This window comes from Salvelinus alpinus, chromosome 18 (genome assembly GCF_045679555.1).
Source record: "Salvelinus alpinus chromosome 18, SLU_Salpinus.1, whole genome shotgun sequence".
NCBI lineage: Eukaryota > Metazoa > Chordata > Actinopteri > Salmoniformes > Salmonidae > Salvelinus > Salvelinus alpinus.
The window spans coordinates 22,405,656-22,425,558 of NC_092103.1; the positions used below are offsets into that span (position 1 = coordinate 22,405,656).

Here is a 19,903-nt window from a genome sequence, read left to right on the forward strand (position 1 = left end):
GTAAGTTTTTTGTTGAGAGCCATACTCTCTGGCCGGGGTACAGGGTAGGACCGGGACGGCGACGTCTGTTGGCTTGTCGTTGGTACTGCTGAGAGGAACGCAGAAGATTAAGACGGGCCTTCTTCCACGTAAGCCGACAGCGTCTGATGAACCTCGAGGCTGAAGGCACTCTGACTTCTGCCTCCTGGTCCGGGAACAATAGAGGAGCATAGCCAAACTGACACTCGTGCGGGGATATACCAGTGGAGGAGGAGCACAAGGTGTTGTGCGCGTACTCAGCCCAAACAATGAAGGATGACCATGTGGATGGGTTGTTGGAAACCATACATCTGAGGGTGGTTTCCAGCTCCTGATTCATCCTCTCAGTTTGGCCGTTGGACTCCGGATGGTACCCTGAAGATAAACTGGCCGTGGCCCCTATGAGTTGGCAGAAGGCCTTCCAAAACCTTGAGGCGAACTGGGGACCTCTGTCGGAAACCATATCTTGCGGGATGCCAAAGACTCGGAACACATGGTTAATCACCAACTCAGCTGTTTCCTTGGCAGAAGGTAATTTGGTCAAGGGAACAAACCTGGCCGCCTTAGAAAACCTGTCGATGATGACTAGGATCGTAGTATTACCATGGGACGGAGGAAGGCCAGTAATAAAGTCCAGCGAGATATGGGACCAGGGTCGGTGGGGAATAGATAAAGGGTGAAGGAGTCCTTGAGGGCGGAGGTGAGAAGATTTGCCCTGGCAGCACACGGAACAGGCCTTGACGAAAGTGGCAACGTCTTCTTTTATGGTGGGCCACCAGAACTTACGCTGGATGAACTCCAAGGTGCGACCTACGCCCGGGTGACAGGTGAGGCGAGAGGAGTGCCCCCACAGAAGGACTTGGGACCTTGCTGCCTTGGGAACAAACAACCGATTAGCAGGACCTCCTCCAGGGCCCGGTTCGATGGCTTGAGCTTGTTTCACGGTATCCTCCACTTGCCACGAGATCGGAGCCACGATCTTAGCGGCAGGAAGAACAGTCATGTCAGTATCTTCTCGAATGGCAGGAGAGTAGACTCGTGACAAGGCATCCGGTTTGAGATTCTTCGACCCGGGTCTATAGGTGAGAATAAACTGGAATCGGCTGAAGAAAAGAGACCATCGAGCTTGTCTGGAGTTCAACCGCTTCGCCTGCTGGATATACTCCAGATTTTTGTGGTCCGTAAGCACTTGAAACGGTTGAGAAGCCCCCTCGAGCCAGTGTCTCCATTCCTTCAATGCCATCTTAACCGCTAGGAGTTCACGATCCCCCACATCGTAATTCCTCTCGGCCGGGGTAAGCCGGTGAGAGAAGAAGGCGCAAGGATGAAGCCTCTTGTCTTCACCCCTCTGAGACAGGACAGCTCCAACACCAACCTCTGATGCGTCTACCTCCACCACAAAAGTTCATCCGCCGTCGGTAGTGTCAGGATGGGAGCAGAGAGGATGCGCTGCTTGAGTCCTTGGAAGGCCGTCTCAGCTTCTCTTCCCCACAGAAACCTTGTGTTGCCACCCTTGGTTAAAGCTGAGAGAGGGGCTGCCACCGAGCTGAAGTTCTTGATGAACTTGCGGTAGAAGTTAGTGAAGCCCAGGAAACGCTGAACTTCCTTAACGGACTTGGGGGTGGGCCAATCTGCTACCGCCCCTACCTTCTTGGGGTCCATCTGGACTCGACCGGGTTCCACTACAAATCCCAGGAACTGTACTCGAGAGGAATGGAATTCACACTTTTCCGGCTTAACGTACAAATGGCTGTCTAGGAGGCGTTTGAGCACTTGTCTGACATGCTTAGTGTGTTCTTGAAGGGAGCTCGAAAAGATGAGGATGTCATCCAAGTAAACAAACACGAAAATGTTAAGCATATCCCTAAGCACATCGTTTATGAGCGCTTGGAACACAGCCGGGGCGTTGGTCAGGCCGAAGGGCATCACCAAGTATTCGTAGTGACCAGTAGGCGTGTTGAAAGCGGTCTTCCACTCGTCACCGGGTTTGATCCGCACAAGATGGTATGCGTTCCGCAGGTCAAGCTTAGTGAAGACCACTGCTTCCTGGAGCAGCTCAAAGGCTGTGGCCATAAGGGGTAGTGGGTAGCGGTTACGGACGGTTATGGCATTAAGTCCCCGGTAGTCGATGCAAGGACGTAATCCCCCGTCTTTTTTGGCCACAAAGAAAAACCCTGCTCCCGCTGGCGAGGTGGATGGACGCATGAGGCCTGCTGCCAGAGCGTCCTTGATGTAGGTATCCATAGCAGCTCGTTCGGGAGGAGATAGGGAAAAGATCCGACCCCTGGGGGGGCAGGTGCCCGGAAACAGGTCGATGGGGCAATCGTAAGGTCTATGGGGTGGTAGTTTGGTGGCCCTCTGTTTGCTAAATACCGGTTTGAGGTCATGGTAACACTCGGGAACTCGGGACAGGTCGATGGATTCTAGAGACTCGGGAGGGGAACTCGGGGAACTTGGGAAGATACAAGTGGCTTGGCACGTAGGACCCCACTGCTTGATAGTGCCCACAGACCAGTCGATGTGAGGGTTATGGCTGTGAAGCCAGGGGTATCCAAGGACGAGAGGGAACTCGGAACACGAGGTCAGATGAAAGTTCATCACTTCCTGGTGTTGGGAAACTGAAAGACGCAAGGGGGTAGTGACACGAGTGACAAGTCCAGATCCCAAAGGGCTTCCATCCAACGTAGTAACCCTTATGGGGTCACTTAGAGGTTCAGAGGGAACGCCATTCTCCTTCGCCCAGACACCATCCATGAAGTTACCTGCGGCTCCAGAGTCTACCAAGGCTTGAAGGGGAAGCTCGTGGTTGTCCCAGGAAAGGGTAACTGGAATGAGCAGGCGGGAGTTGGATGGATGGGAGGAGGTTATGTTTCCCGTTACAGTCCTCCCAGGCCTGCACGGGAGAGTGCGTTTTCCCTGGAGCCCGGGACACGTGGAGAGGAAATGGCCCGGTTTGCCGCAATATAGACAGCATCGCTCCCTCATCCGGCGGTCTCTCTCAGCCTGGGAGATGCGTCCAACCTGCATGGGTTCCGGTGGAGTCAGCGGGGATAAAGGTGGAGACTCGGAGCTGGGACCGATAGGAGCTAGGGTGAGAGATCTACGGTTGAGCTCTCTCTCTCTCAGACGCTGGTCTATGCGTGAAGCCAACTTGATCAGGGACTCGAGGTTGTCCGGTGGACAGCAGGGTGATGATATATGCTATCTTGGACCGGTCGGTGGGAAATGACGAGGGTTGCAGCTCGAAGGAGAGAGAACATTGGGTGAAAAACCCCTTACAACCACTCGGATCACCTGAGAACCGTTGGGGAGGCGGCAGACGAGGTTCAGCCAGGGGGTTAACTGCCACGGGCACTTGAATCTGATGAACTGGAGCAGAAGCGGTTGCAGGAGAAAGTTGATCAGAAATCTGCTTTATGGAAGTCATCATCTCCGACAGAAGTTGAGAATGTCCAGCCATTAAGGCCTCTTGCTGAACCAGAGCAGCTTCGTGACGTTGGACAGTCCCCTCGTGGTGGGACAGCATGGGAAAAAAGTCCTGGGTACTGGCTGCCTCTGGGTTCATTTTAATGGCTCAGTGTTTCTGTCAGGACCCGGTGCGAGAAACAGTCACTAAATCGGCAGAACCCAGAAGATGAGGCAGACACAGCAGTACTAGAGATGGTGGTTTAATAAAAAATAAAAAAACTTCCAAAATACAAAGAAAATCCACAAAGTGGTAAAAACAGCAAGGGAAAATAGAAACCTAAAAGACTAATCCAAAATACAAAAGAACAAAACCAGAGAACCTCTGGAAAATCCAACAAGAGAAAAATATATGTTCACAACAAGGCTTGGGCTGGGGCTGGGTGCTAACATACAAACACTGAGCAAGGAACTAAGGAACACACAGGGATTAAATACTAACAAGGGAACGACATACAGGTGCAAACAATAATAGAGCAAGGGAAAAACAAAAGGTACAAAAAAGGTGCAATGGGGACATCTAGTGACAAAAAAACAGAACAGTCCTGGCCAAAACCTGACACAAGTCTCATTGATCTGTTGTGTTTGATACATTTGTCACCAGATCCCAGCAAACATCATCTTCCACAATCATGAGGGTTGCAGGTAAATTTGATAGATGAGATGAACAAGGTCCTTAATCCACATTGACAACCATAGTCTATGTTCAGTGACATGTTAAAGACAAGGTGCCTTTTAATAGGCTGGTACTTAAGATATTAATTGAATTTGAAGCAACATAACATGGCTGGCACTAAACGAGATGGGCGTCTAGCGGATCGATATTTCTAGTCATTAAAGTCAGGTGATTTTGGGTAATAAAGGCAAGCATGGCAGATGGGATGGCCATCTTGTGATGAGGTAATAGCCCTGCTGAAACCTGGCTAAACCCTACACTGAGGATAACCTCCACCTCTAACCTCTTACTGTAATATTTCATACAATCCTATAAACTGCAATTTCATCCCTATCTGTCTCTCTGTTACTGCTGCCTCTACTTGGCACCTGTTTTACACTGCAGGTACCTGTCATAAAGACAGCAGACTGTATGTTCCTGTTTCAGAATGTTCTTCCAGCATGGCGGTGGCTGGGATGAAGGGTGCTTACACATCAGCCCGACCTTGCCTCATCCTGCCTACTCCTCTGAGATGCATACAAACACACACACACACACACACACACACACACACACACACACACACACACACACACACACACACACACACACACACACACACACACACACACACACACACACACACACACACACACACACACACACACACACCACACACACACACACACACACACACACACACACACACACACACACACACACACACACACACACACAGGTCCCTCGGAATCTGGGACACTTCTGTTTGCGCCCCACACACACGTAAATATGCTCACGCACATACATTGCTGTTCTTTTCATATATCAGCTTAGCAGGAAGACTGAATGTAGGGCAGAATTCTTACTCACAATAAACACCATGGTCTGTGCAGTTCCGGCCGACTGGGCTAGGGTAGACCTTTACACTCATACCATATACGGGTTGAAAATGGCAGATTTGGACACTGAGAAGTGCCTAAATTAGAACGCAATGGCTGCACAGTAAGATGCTATACATGACGTCAGAGCTCAGGGTCTCCACCTCACAGATATGGATGGGTTTTGACTGAGATCCATTCTGAGAACCGCACGACAAGATCCCAGAAATGTTCCATACTCAGATAAATCTTATTTCTCACACATTTTTTGCACTATTGTTATTTTATTTAAATGTTTTATTAAAACATTTTTTTTACCCCTTTTTCTCCACAATTTCGTGGTATCCAATTGGTTGTCACAGTCTTGTCCCATCGCTGCAACTCCCGTACGGACTCGAGAGAGGCGAAGGTCGAGAGCCATGCGTCCTCCGAAACACAACCCAGCCAAGCCACACTGCTTCTTGACACAATGCCCGCTTAACCCAGAAGCCAGCTGCACCAATGTATTGGAGGAAACATTGTACACCTGGTGACCATGTCAGCGTGCACTGCACCCGACCCGCCACAGGAGTCGCTAGTGCGCGACAACACAATGCCACAGATGTCTAAAGTTTTGAGGGAGTGTGCAATTGGCATGCTGACTGCAAGAATGTCCACCAGAGCTGTTGCCAGAGAATTCTATGTTCATTTCTCTACCATAAGCCGCCTCCAACGTTGTTTTAGAGAATTTGACAGTACGTCCAACCTGTCTCACAATCGCAGACCATGTGTAACCACGCCAGCCCAGGACCTCCACATCCAGCTTCTTCACCTGCGGGATCGTCTGAGACCAGCCACCCGGACAGCTGATGAAACTGTGGGTTTGCACAAACAAATAATTTTTGCACAAACTGTCAGAAACCGTCTCAGGGAAGCTCATCTGTGTGCTCGTCGTCCTCACCAGGTTCTTGACCCGACTGCAGTTCGGCGTCATAACAGACTTCAGTGGGCAAATGCTCACCTTCAATGGCCACTGTCACACTAGAGAAGTGTGCTCTTCACGGATGAATCCCGGTTTCAACTGTACCGGGCAGATGGCGGGTGGGTGGTATGCTGATGTCAATGTTGTGAACGGAGTGCCCCATGGTGCTGGTGGGGTTATGGTATGGGCAGGTATAAGCTACGGACAACGAACATAATTGCATTTTATTTGAATTTTAATGCACAGAGATAACTTGACGAGATCCTCAGGCCCATTGCCATGCCTTTCATCCACCGTGCCATTCACTTCGCACATGTTTCAACATGATAATGCATTGAAGCCAAAAATGTCCCAGTTCTTCCATGGCCTGCATACTCACCAGACAGGTCAGACAGGTCACCCATTAGGCATGTTTGGGATGCTCTGGATTGACGTATACGACAGCGTGTTCCAGTTCCGCCAATATCCAGCAACTTCGCACAGCCATTGAATAGGAGTGGGACAACATTCCACAGGCCACAATCAACAGTCTGATCAACTCTACGCAAAGGAGATATGTCGCGCAGCACGAGGCAAATGGTAGTCACACCAGATACTAACTGGTTTTCAGATCCATGCCCCTACTTTTTAAGGTATCTGTGACCAACAGATGCATATCTGTATTCCCAGTGATGTGAAATCCATTCATTAGGGCCTAATGAATTTATTTAAATTGACACATTTCCTTACATGAACTGTAGCTATTAGATGTTGCGTTTATATTTTTTTGCTTTGACGCTTTGCTGTCATACAAGCAAGCAAACACCCGTGAGTCTAAATGTGCACTTCACATTTCCATATCATAAAACTCATGTAATATATGTCAACATTTACACTGAGTGTACAAAACATCAGGAATACCTCCTCTTTCCATGACATAGACTGGCCAGGTGAAAGCTATGATCCCTTATTGATGTCACCCTTAGATGTAATGGCAAAATGGAGATTTCCGCCTAAATAGACAAACCCAAAAGTAACTGGTATTCATGTGTAATTACACAATTCTGAAATTCCAAAACGTGGTATATTTGGAAAAAATACACCTGGGAGATTATGACGAAATGATCAGAAGATAGGAGTTAGTTCAGAATAAACAAGATCAAGCACACACAAAATAACTGTTTTTTAGTTTTTTATTTTGAAAATCATCTTTCATTGACAAAATATAAGTGAATTATTGGAAACACATCAGATGGCTTCCACAACATGGGAAATATATCAGAAAAAAATTGATAGACCTAACAGCTAGAAATTGGCAGATGTTTAGTAAGTGGTGTCAGGTGTGGTCTCGGGATGTTTCTATGTGTCCCTAAACCTCTCCAAAGTGGCATATGTCTGCAAATGAGATAGTTCCAGTGCTATTACATATTTGCAATCCCTAAAAGCTATTTGTTAAGTATTAAATCACAATTTCTACCAACCTCTCCACAAACACGGTTGAGGTGTCGGGGGATATCCATGTGTTTTCATCATATTTTTCATGTGCAAAGATAGTCACTCGGTAGACATCTGATGTTGCCATTAAGTCATACATCATCAGATAACATTGGCAATAGGCTAGATTTGTTCATAACATCCTAAGGATGAATTTCATACCCCCCATGTAGCTATAGCTCAAACACAGACCGCATCGAAGCGTGTGGGTATAATTTGTGTAACGTTCCAACAGGAATCCGTTCCAAAAAACTTCATAAATAACAAGGATGCCAACAAACAACGCATACAAAGTTGAATAGCGGCCAAATAAGATAACGGGTAGGGAGTGGGTTATTTCATGAATTTTTCACTCACCACGTTTATTCCGAAAAATGTCTGTCCTCACTAGCCTATGGACAAACATTATGAATAAGCTACGTGGTGAGTTGACGCCTATTCGGCAGCTAGTTAGATAGGTGAATTGATCATGCTACTTTGTATGCGTTGTTTGTTGGCAACCTTGTACTTTACGAAGTTTTTGGAACAGACTCGTGTTGGAACGTTCCACAAATTATACCCACCCAATCGAAGCTTACCTTGTGAGATGTTTGCTGTGTAAAATAACCTTTGTGAGACGAACCTTGTGAGATGAAAACGTTGTGTATAATAAATATTTTGACTCTCGGGGCTGGTGATAAATAATGGTAGGTCACAGGCAGACACATAAGATATTCTCATAATCTATGGAGTCCCGGCTTTCGGTGTGAATCAACATATTCCGTGTTTATTTTGTTTGTGCTTCACAATGTTAACCGGAACGTAGGTAGCAGCCATCTTCTTGAAATGAGGTTATCGGCTCGGCCTGCACTTATACATGTGTATGCCCATATATGGTAGTAGGTCACACCAAAGATTTTAAGGCACAGATCAATAGCCAAGATACTCAGCTTTCCGCAGACACCCTACTTTTGCAGATAGGTGTCACGCCCTGACCATAGAGAGCCTGTTATTCTCTATGTTGGTTAGGTCGGGGTGTGACTAGGGTGGGTCATCTAGGTAATTATATATCTATGTTGGCTTGGTATGATTCCCAATCAGAGGCAGCTGTTTATCGTTGTCTCTGATTGGGGATCATATTTAGGCAGCCATTTCCCCTTTGTGCTTTGTGGGATCTTGTCTGTGTATAGTTGCTTGTGAGCTTATTTATAGCGGTTTGTTTGTTTGTGTCACGTTCCTGACCTGTTTTCCCTTGTTTTTGTATTTATTTAGTATGGTCAGGGCGTGAGTTGGGTGGGTTGTCAATGTGTGATTTTTATGTTGGGATTTTGTGTGTTCGGCCTGGTATGATTCTCAATCAGAGGCAGCTGTCAATCGTTGTCCCTGATTGAGAATCATACTTAGGCAGCCGGGGTTTCACGTGTGTTTTGTGGGTGTTTGTGTTCCTGTGTCAGTGTTTTTGCCACACGGGACTGTCACGGTAGTTATTTTGTTATTTTGTATCGCATATTGTTTTGTTGTATATTAAATCACTATGGAAACGAACCACTCTGCGTATTGGTCCGATCCTTCTCGCCTCTCCTCGTCCGAGGAGGAGGAAAATGACTATCGTTACAGTTTGTTTTGTTGTTTTTGTTCTTTGAAATGTTCTATTCCAAAATAAAGGATGGAAACATACCACGCTGCATCTTGGTCTACTCCTTAAGACGAACGTGACAATAGGAGCTACCATTCTCATACAAGACTGAATTGAATAAAAAAATGTAATAGGGTCCCCAAATATGGGAACTTTACATTAAGAGGATTTATCCACTTCAAATCAGTGTAGATGAATGGGAGGAGACAGGTTATTGAAGGATTTTTAGCAATTGAGACACAGATTGTGTATCCAGCCAACTTGACACAACTGTGGGAAGCATTGGAATCAAAATGGGTCAGCATCTCTGTGGAACGCTTTCAAAACTTTGAGGCCGTTCTGAGGGCAAAAGGGGGTGCAACTCAATATTAGGAAGGTGTTCCTAATGTTTTGTACACTCAGTGTATGATCACTCTGTTTGATGTACAGTTAAAATAAGACATGGCATTATAACCTGGGTTGTCCTGAACAGAATTAGCTCATGTTTATGGTATTGTGAAGAAAATTTGTAGCAGACCATACATTTGAATTCACTCATGACATATGCGCACCAAAATAACGATCTGCTTCTCTGAATTGCCTACTGAAAGCCTAACACTGTAAGATCCTATTTTATAATTTAGCTAGTCATGTTGGCAATAGAACAAGCTTTCAAATTATGCCCACCTGACCCAGATTGTGATTTATAATGGAACGTTTTTGGATTGCATAAACAACAACAGTAATTGTGTAATGGTGGGATGCAGGGTTGTGTTCCAAAGGAAACAACTACAAGTGTGCTTGCTCTAGTTCCTCAACGGCACAGCTAGGAGAGATAAAAAAAACACCTTATATTTGAAGACTCTTCTTTGAGTTAAAAGTGTATTTAAATTCATCAGGAACTGTGGAGGTGTGTGACCACTTGGAAAAAACAGTTCGATCTCTCACTCAAATCCTTTTAATTGTTTTTCTTATGTTGCACCTACCCCAAATATTCCAAGAATTTTCTCATCGTGTTACTGAATGTATCCAGAGTATTTTCAGATTTTGTTATCAACAAATGCAGCGAAAAGTACAGTAAATGTAAAATGCACATGAAATCAACAGTGTAATGTTTGGATTCAGTCTTGTCAGGTAAACTGTTGTCTCTTCACCTTTAGTCTAATCATTTCCCCATAATCTCCAAACTGTTCCCTTTTAATTGTTACCATGGTTATGTATATGATTTCTGCATTTCTTCTGTAAGAAACATTTCAATTTAGCTCTATCCATACAGGCCAATTCCCACAAGTATAAATTAATTAAATATCCCAATGCATGGTTATTAGTGAGTGAGCTTTCTGGATTACATCTACCAGCTCTGTGGTGTGAGTGATAGACTTCTGTAATCAGCGCTCCACACTATAGCCCAAAAGTTAATTGACCCTTTGCTAAGCCCCACCCCTCTTGGTTACTGTTGCAACCTCAGTCAACATTTTCCCAGAATGCCCAATTCCCCTGTAAAACCACTGGAGAAGACTCATCACAATGATCTCAAACTGTGTTTATAATTCACAATGAGACTAAACACAGACTACCCCTTGCTGATCAGGAGACTTTAGGGTGTGTTGTGGTGAACTGTCATTACAATTGCTTCCTGGGAACCTGGACCACTTTTGGAGCGAACAAGTGCTCTCAAATCGTGTGCTGATGTTGAACACAGATGACAATTATATTCCTAATAAAGCCAATTTAGCTAGCTAACATACATCTGGAGAATACAAGTTATATTCACTATGGCTAGCTAGCTAGCAAACAATGAAAACAGTATAATTTCGTAATTCGAAAAACACTTCAACAGGCTCTGTTTCATGTTTCATAGTTTCAAGTACCCCTAGCGCACTGTTCAATTATTTAGTCATTTAAACTAGGGATACACCGATATGGTATTTTTGGCCGATACCGATATCCAATATTTTCCTTGCCAAAATAAATGATACCCATAACCGATATAAAAAGACATGTGCGACCTTTAAAGCATTCTAGTACATTTAAATAGTTGAAACACACACACACACACACACACACACACACACACACACACACACACACACACACACACACACACACACACACACACACACACACACACACACACACACACACACACACACACACACACACTGACCAAAAAGTTGTTTTGTTGGCATTTACGTATGTCCCCATTACCAGTATAATCAAAACCTATTTCTTTCACTTACTTGCTGTGATGTTTCGTTGTTTATTTGTTCAGTCTCAACCAGGATTTCATCATACATGTCAAGCAGTGAAGTTTCAGCTCTGTCTGTCCGTGGCCTCTCTCCCTCGGTGCGCTTACTCTTCCTCTGTGTTCTTACTCTTTCAAATGACTGCTCAACTTGAACTTGTTTACTTGTTGGAAGTTGGCGCTTAGTATTGGCGCTGTATTTTCCGTGGCGTCATTACGTCATCTACCTACGTTATATACAGTGGGGAGAACAAGTATTTGATACACTGCCGATTTTGCAGGTTTTCCTACTTACAAAGCATGTAGAGGTCTGTAATTTTTATCATAGGTACACTTCAACTGTGAGAGACGGAATCTAAAACAAAAATCCAGAAAATCACATTGTATGATTTTTAAATAATTAATTTGCATTTTATTGCATGACATAAGTATTTGATACATCAGAAAAGCAGAACTTAATATTTGGTACAGAAACCTTTGTTTGCAATTACAGAGATCATACGTTTCCTGTAGTTCTTGACTAGGTTTGCACACACTGCAGAAGGGATTTTGGCCCACTCCTCCCTACAGATCTTCTCCAGATCCTTCAGGTTTCGGGGCTGTCGCTGGGCAATACGGACGTTCAGCTCCCTCCAAAGATTTTCTATTGGGTTCAGGTCTGGAGACTGGCTAGGCCACTCCAGGACCTTGAGATGCTTCTTACGGAGCCACTCCTTAGTTGCCATGGCTGTGTGTTTTGGGTCGTTGTCATGCTGGAAGACCCAGCCACGACCCATCTTCAATGCTCTTACTGAGGGAAGGAGGTTGTTGGCCAAGATCTCACGATACATGGCCCCATCCATCCTCCCCTCAATACGGTGCAGTCGTCCTGTCCCCTTTGCAGAAAAGCATCCCCAAAGAATGATGTTTCCACCTCCGTGCTTCACGGTTGGGATGGTGTTCTTGGGGTTGTACTCATCCTTCTTCTTCCTCCAAACACGGCGAGTGGAGTTTAGACCAAAAAGCTCTATTTTTGTCTCATCAGACCACATGACCTTCTCCCATTCCTCCTCTGGATCATCCAGATGGTCATTGGCAAACTTCAGACGGGCCTGGACATGCGCTGGCTTGAGCAGGGGGACCTTGTGTGCGCTGCAGGATTTTAATCCATGACGGCGTAGTGTGTTACTAATGATTTTCTTTGAGACTGTGGTCCCAGCTCTCTTCAGGTCATTGACCAGGTCCTGCCATGTAGTTCTGGGCTGATCCCTCACCTTCCTCATGATCATTGATGCCCCACGAGGTGAGATCTTGCATGGAGCCCCAGACCGAGGGTGATTGACCGTCATCTTGAACTTCTTCCATTTTCTAATAATTGCGCCAACAGTTGTTGCCTTCTCACCAAGCTGCTTGCCTATTGTCCTGTAGCCCATCCCAGCCTTGTGCAGGTCTACAATTTTATCCCTGATGTCCTTACACAGCTCTCTGGTCTTGGCCATTGTGGAGAGGTTGGAGTCTGTTTGATTGAGTGTGTGGACAGGTGTCTTTTATACAGGTAACAAGTTCAAACAGGTGCAGTTAATACAGGTAATGAGTGGAGAACAGGAGGGCTTCTTAAAGAAAAACGAACAGGTCTGTGAGAGCCGGAATTCTTACTGGTTGGTAGGTGATCAAATACTTATGTCATGCAATAAAATGCTAATTAATTACTTAAAAATCATACAATGTGATATTCAGGATTTTTGTTTTAGATTCCGTCTCTCACCGTTGAAGTGTACCTATGATAAAAATTACAGACCTCTACATGCTTTGTAAGTAGGAAAACCTGCAAAATCGGCAGTGTATCAAATACTTGTTCTCCCCACTGTAGGTATGCACGTCAGCTTCGACATCGGTTTTGCACATCGGCGTTAAACTAGACATCGGGCCGATGCCGATGTTGGCATTTTTAGCTAATATCGTCCGATACCGATATATATCTACCGATATATCGTGCATCCCTAATTTAAAATATTTATTATTTGATAAAAACTCTCAGTTTTTGCCATAGCCCTTCTTGGTTTCCAAAGGTTTGAAACGTGAGCAAGCCTGTCCGAGGTGTCAGATTTGACGACAATTGCAATCCATCGGAGCGCTGTAATTGGTTGAGGCAGGGCTTAGCGAAGGGTCAATTGGCACACACAGATATAGCACAATCATTATGCAAGCAGTACATAGCAGTTTCAGCAAGGCTTCTAAAAATGTTAATGCAAAATGTTAACAGCTTGGAATTCCACTAACAGAAGGTCTAAGACAGTGCACATCTCTGGTCATTGAAACATTTATTTTGTCATTTTTAGTCATCTCTGTGCCTCCACCTATGAAGGAGGAGATCATCCTCAAGGCCAAAGCAATACTAGAGAGAGTGAATGCCTCTGAGCTCACACTGTAATGGTTTTATCATTAGAGGACTGCATCCAGGAGGTTATATAAAAGAGGAATGAGGTACCCTAAAGCCATATCATCTCACACACACATGCGCGATTGCACATACAAATGGACACGCGCTCACACACACAACACATTAGCAGGTCTTGAGTCTAGTATTGTATTAAGTCCACACCCTGTGGAAATAGGAAAATGTACTACAGCCCAATGCATTGCAATGAAAACACACAAAACATTCTACAGCATCCCTATATTTGATAATACTTTCTCCACTTTTCTCAGCCAACCTAAAACCCTAACTGATCTATAAATTGTGATGATTGAGAAGATACGGTGCATTCGGAAAGTATTCAGACCCCTTGACTTTTTCCACATTTTGCTACGTTACAGCCTTATTTTAAAATGGATTAAGTATTTTTTTTTCCCTCATCAATCTACGCACAATACCCCACAATGACAAAGCGTAAACTGGTTTTTAGAAATGTTTGCAAATGTATTAAAAAAACTAACAGAAATACATTATTTACACAAGTATTCAGACCTTTTGCTACGAGACTCGAAGTTGAGCTCTGGTACATCCTGTTTCCATTGAACATCCTTGAGATGTTTCTACAACTTGATTGAAGTCCACCTGTTGTAAATTCAATTGATTGGACATTATTTGGAAAGGCACACACCTGTCTATATAAGGTCCCACAGTTGACAGTGCATGTCAGAGCAAAATCCAAGCCATGAGGTCAAATGAATTGTCCGTAGAGCTCTGAGACAGGATTGTGTTGAAGCACAGATCTGGGGAAGGGTACCAAAATATTTCTGCAGCATTGAAGGTCCCCAAGAACACAGTGGCCTCCATCATTCTTAAACGGAAGAAGTTTGGAACCACCAAGACTCTTCCTAGAGCTGGCCGTCCGGCCAAACTGAGCAATCAGGGGAGAAGGACCACGGTCATGGAGGTGACCAAGAACCCGATGGTCACTCTGATAGAGCTCCAGAGTTCCTCTGTGGAGATGGGAGAACCTTCCATAAGGACAACCATCTCTGCAGCACTCCACCAATCAGGCCTTTATGGTAGAGTGGTCAGACGGAAGCTAATCCTCAGTAAAAGGCACAAGACAGCCCGCTTGGAGTTTTCCAAAAGGCACCTAAAGGACTCTCAGACCATGGGAAAAAAGATTCTCTGGTCTGATGAAACCAAGATTGAACTATTTGACCTGAGTACCAAGCGTCACGTCTGGAGGAAACCTGGCACCATCCCTACGGTGAAGCAATGTGGTGGCAGAATCATGCTGTCGGGATGTTTTTTCAGGGGCAGGGACTGGGAGTCTCTGAATGTCCTTGAGTGGCCCAGCCAGAGCCTGGACATGAACCCGATCGAACATCTCTGGAGAGACCTGAAAATAGCTGTTCAGCGACGCTCCCCATCCAACCTGACAGAGCTTGAGAAGATCTGCAAAGACTAATGAGAGAAACTCCCCAAATACAGGTGTGCCAAGCTTGTAGCGTCATACCCAAGAAGACTTGAGGCTGTAATCGCTGCCAAAGGTGCTTCAACAAAGTACTGAGTAAAGGGTCTTAATACTTATGTAAATATGTTATTTCATTTATTTATTTGTATAAATTTGCACACAAAAAAAATTAAACGTGTTTTTGCTTTGTCATTATGGGGTATTGTGTGTAAACTGATGAGGATTTTTTTTTAAATCCATTTTAGAATAAGGCTGTAACGTAACAAAATTTGGAAAAAGTCAAGGGGTCTGAATACTTTCTGAATGCACTGTATGCATGAAGATATTGTAGTGTAGACACCTTTCCTTTTACACATACCGACTACTGACAGGGTAGATCATCACATTATGGAAGGGTTATCAATAATTCATTATGCCGCTGTCTCAACCTTATTCCAATGCCAACCTTGGCATACAGCAAGCAATATGATGTTTTCAAATGTGTGTGTTGAATTGAAATGATTGCAGCCAACAATTGCTATTAATTGGTATTGCAGAGGTATCCTCTCCTTCTCTCCTCCCTCTCTTTCGCCGTCTCTCATTTGGATGGTGTTGATGTGGAGGTCAGAGATAAAAGCTGGCCTGTGACAGATGTTCTGAACAGGATATCCTCCCTGTAAGACGCCTCTGACATTGCTGAGACTGTTTGCCATGGTATGAACAACCGTCACGTGGAGCTACAGGCTCCCTCCTCTGCCTCTGCTCTCCTTACTCTCTCTCTCTCTCTCTCTCTCTCTCTCTCTCTCTCTCTCTCTCTCTCTCTCTCTCTCTCTCTCTCTCTCTCCTATTCCATCTATATCTCTCTCTCTGTTCTCTCCCTTTCTCCCACCATCCTCAGACTTCTCCAAGATCCCACCACTCTACACACTGACCTCACGTTGTCTTACAGTGATGATAATACACACACAAGACATCAACAATGAGGTGTCATGTCACCATCAATACCCAGGTAATGAGCAAATGAGCCATGATAATTGAAGGAGCAGGTGGAGATATCACTGTAGCCTACAGCAAAGAACACTGACTCAAGAGTTGGAGGCAACTGCAGTGCACCCTATTGGAGAACATCCTTTTAACCCTTAATCTCACAGGTAGAGCTGGGAGGTTTACATTAAAACCGGCTGTTCTTTATAGTAGGAATATTAAGCTTAGCAAATAGGGGAAGGAGAGAAGAGATCACTCTTTCCCTCTCAGCCGAGGATGGATGAACAGTCTCTCTCACACACTCATCTAGGAAAGTGACTATAAAAGCCAGCCTATCAGAGATATGTGGCACATACTACAGCAGGTCCACAGGAGGGGAAAACAATAGAACCTGAAAGGCACATTAAACCCAGCAAGCAGGACATAACGACTCAGCTAGGAGATTAGGAGAGGGGAAGAGTGGAGGGAGACAGAGAGGATCCCTGCCTGTCTCCCCACACCGCCCCCGACCCTCTGTGACTCCACCCTCCAAGAGAAATGACATATGGGGAAAACACCAGAGTAAAGAGCATGACACCCTCCGGGGAGAAGCGGGCAGGGCATGTCTGACTGAACAAACACAACCTGTGCATGAGCATCTGTGCATAACTGGTTAACACATGGCAGATGTGTGCGCGTGACTGTGTGTGTAATTATATTGTTAAGTATTCCTAACCCGTCCTGTACAATGGAGGGAGGGAGACAGGGAGAGAGAGAGAGAGAGAGAACAAAGACAGAGAAATTGACACCATCCTCAGTCAGCCATACCTTGCGTCTGCGGTCCCTCGATCGATTCCTCTTCTTGTTCTTCTCCTCCTCCTTATCCTTCAGCTCCTGAGCTGCGAGCTCCGCTAGGTCCTTGTTCTTGCGTAGCTGCTTGGCGGCTTGCGCCATGGTGCCGCAGCTGCTATCGCCGTAGCTCCAGTCGTCACAGTAGCGGTCCCCGTCCCTGCCCCAGCCCAGGCTCTAACGACGGCTGTGGCTGCCACTGCGTGTGTGTGACGGTGGCGCTGGGAGCGCCTGTGTGTGTGTGAGCGGGAGCGCGGTGCTCTAGCGACCGAGCCCCCAGCAGCCACAAATGAGATGCTGCTAGTGTTACTGCTGCTGCTGCTACTCATCCAGTAAGGCTGTGTTGCACTGATATGCCTCCCCTCCCCCTCACCCAGCACAGACCAGTCACGCAGTCCTGGGCTCAGCACGGTGGGGATCCTGCTGCAGAGCTCCCTCTCTCTTTCTCCCTCTGTTATGTCCTCCTCTGCTTCTCTCTATCCTCCACTTCACTGACCAAGCTGCTGAGAACTGTGTGTGTAAAATACAATTGTAAGGGCACACGAACTGCAGATTCCTTCAAAAAAAAATTGTCACCCCTTGCTTCTTCTTGCCTCTTCCAAGGTTCCACAATTCCCTCAAAGGAAAAGGACGCCAATCCTGCAGTATAGCAGAAATGTTGTTATTCTTCAATCAAATGTATAAACTGGGTGGCGCGAGCCCTGAATGCTGATTGGCTGACAGCCGTGGTATATCAGGTCATATACCACGGGTATGACAAACCATTTATTTCTACTGCTCTAATTACGTTGATTAGTAGTTTATAATTGCAATAAGGCACCTCGGGGGTTTGTGGTATATGGCTAATATACCACAGCTAAGGGCTGTGTCCAGGCACTCCGAGCCCTTAGCAGTGGCATATTGGCTATATACCACACCCCCTTGGGCATTATTGCTTAAATATACAGCCTTTTCTTGCTCTGCTCTAAAGTTTATTCTATATATCTTTGGGTTTTCAAAGATGTATAGACAATTGTTGGTATGTATTTCTCTGTGTGATTTATTGACATGGAGTAGTACACAAGCAGTAAGATGGGGCTGTGTTCACCCTAGCTAATCAGGTTCTGTTATGTTTTACAGTCAGCAACAGACAAGGAATAAACATCAAAAACATGTGTGTTTCATAAAAATTGCCGCCCTGTCTTCTCCCTCTCCTTTTCACTGTAGAACAAATAATGAATCATTCCAGAACCAATAAGGACCTCACACAATCATTGATCGAGGGAAAAGAGAGCAAGGGCAAACATGGAAATGGAAGTAAAAGGCATATTCTAGTCGCTCCATTCATTTATATTCCAGTCACACTAAATGTAATCTCAGCGCTATATGTGGAATCCTTCTCAACGCCGGAGACATAGAAACAAAGGAATTACACTGACATCATGGTGGGGGTATCACGCTCTCTGCATAGTCTTAAGACAGCAGCCACCTGACCAGAAACACATTAGTCATATTTATTTGTGGTTGCCATGAGCCAATATATCAGCACACCTGCATTCAACTGCCTGGCTTGAGAATGCAACTGAAATGATTTGCTCATTCCAGTTAGCCTACCCGCAAAATGAAGCATTAAATCAATACTGTGCATAGGGAACACATATTGAAATATATAAACTGTGCATTCCTCAGCCAAGCATTTTTATTTAAACAAGTAATTAAATAATAAAAAATGTTTCCCATTAAGGACTCATAGATGAATAGGGGATGTCTCCCTGGTGACCAAGTAATTTATTTATTGAGTGTGTGTGTGTGTGTGTGTGTGTGTGTGTGTGTGTCTGTGTGTGTGTGTGTACAGTATGTCAATAAAACCTGCATTGATTTGGGGTCTTTCCATTCATCACTTCTTCATGTGTCATTCAATAGGGTACAAACTCCAACTACCACTACTGACACCAAGCAGGGAGGGAAATTCCATTTGTGTGATTGACAGCTTTGGACTTTATTTTGACTGATGGCAATGGTCCCCAATCAACTGGAGGCAATAAACACTCCAAAATATGGTTCAATAGCCCCAGGAATAGAATGGGGGTTTATTCTGTGTTCAGCACAAAGGTCAAATGGGAAATGACATACTAGGCACATCAATGTAGGCTAGGCAGTATTCCACTCTAACTGATGGGGCAGGTTCCAATTAAGTTTTTTCCCATGTGTCAAAAATGTCAATACCACTATGAGAATAGATGTTATACTTGCAAATAGTCTGGAATACAAAAATATGTATAATACTGCCACCTACTGAAATGTTGGTGAATGATATCCTAAAAATATATTTTTTAATAATGACATAATGCATTTTAATCTACAACAATAAGACTACTGAACCTGTACTCATACCTCAATAGTGCAGACTAATGTTGTCAGATCACCGGAAATCAACATCCGACATTCCAAAATATAGATAGGCCAATACTGTAAGCTATAAGTTCTCATCTAACCAACAACGCTACAGCCCAAACGTTTGGACCTGCTCTATTGATTTCAGCATGATATCGATGGAAGTGGTAAAAAAAAGTGTTGCATTAAACCTACTGCGTTGGCCACCCACTTGAATCAAAATACAACACTTCAAAATTTAGCTAGCTGTCTTCTACAAATTGTAGGCAACACATTATTACCAGATTCCGTGTAGTTTTTGATCTGTGTTAGTTTAAACAGAACTTGCAACCTTATCTCCCCCTCACGCAATTGATTTTAATGTGATATCAATATGAGTGATTGAAAAATAAGTGTTACGTTTCTCTTTCTGTTTTGGCGACCCCCAAACCAAATTGCCTCACTCCAAAATGTAGCTGACTGTCTTCTGCAGGTTGTTCTCTAACCAGTGATGTAAAAAGTATCTACAGTTTCCATGTGTTTTTTAGTTGTGTTAGTTTCAACAGCGCTACAACCTGATCCCCCCCACCTAATCGATA

General features: G+C 44.7%; 1 protein-coding gene across 13 annotated transcripts in view; it reads right to left on the reverse strand.

The window, feature by feature from the left end:
* The window catches only part of LOC139544008 (ankyrin-1-like), a 108,380-nt gene extending 90,765 nt beyond the window's left edge, over window positions 1-17,615 (reverse strand). For 10 of the 13 annotated variants that reach the window (XM_071350656.1, XM_071350655.1, XM_071350657.1 and 7 more), the window contains exon 1: window positions 16,932-17,615. In XM_071350656.1, the coding sequence (XP_071206757.1) occupies window positions 16,932-17,057 (126 nt within the window). In that variant the 5' untranslated portion in view covers window positions 17,058-17,615. The remainder of the gene's footprint in view (window positions 1-16,931) is intronic. The other 3 variants (XM_071350661.1, XM_071350653.1, XM_071350660.1) reach the window with 1 other exon arrangement.
* Window positions 17,616-19,903: the final 2,288 nt, after the last annotated feature.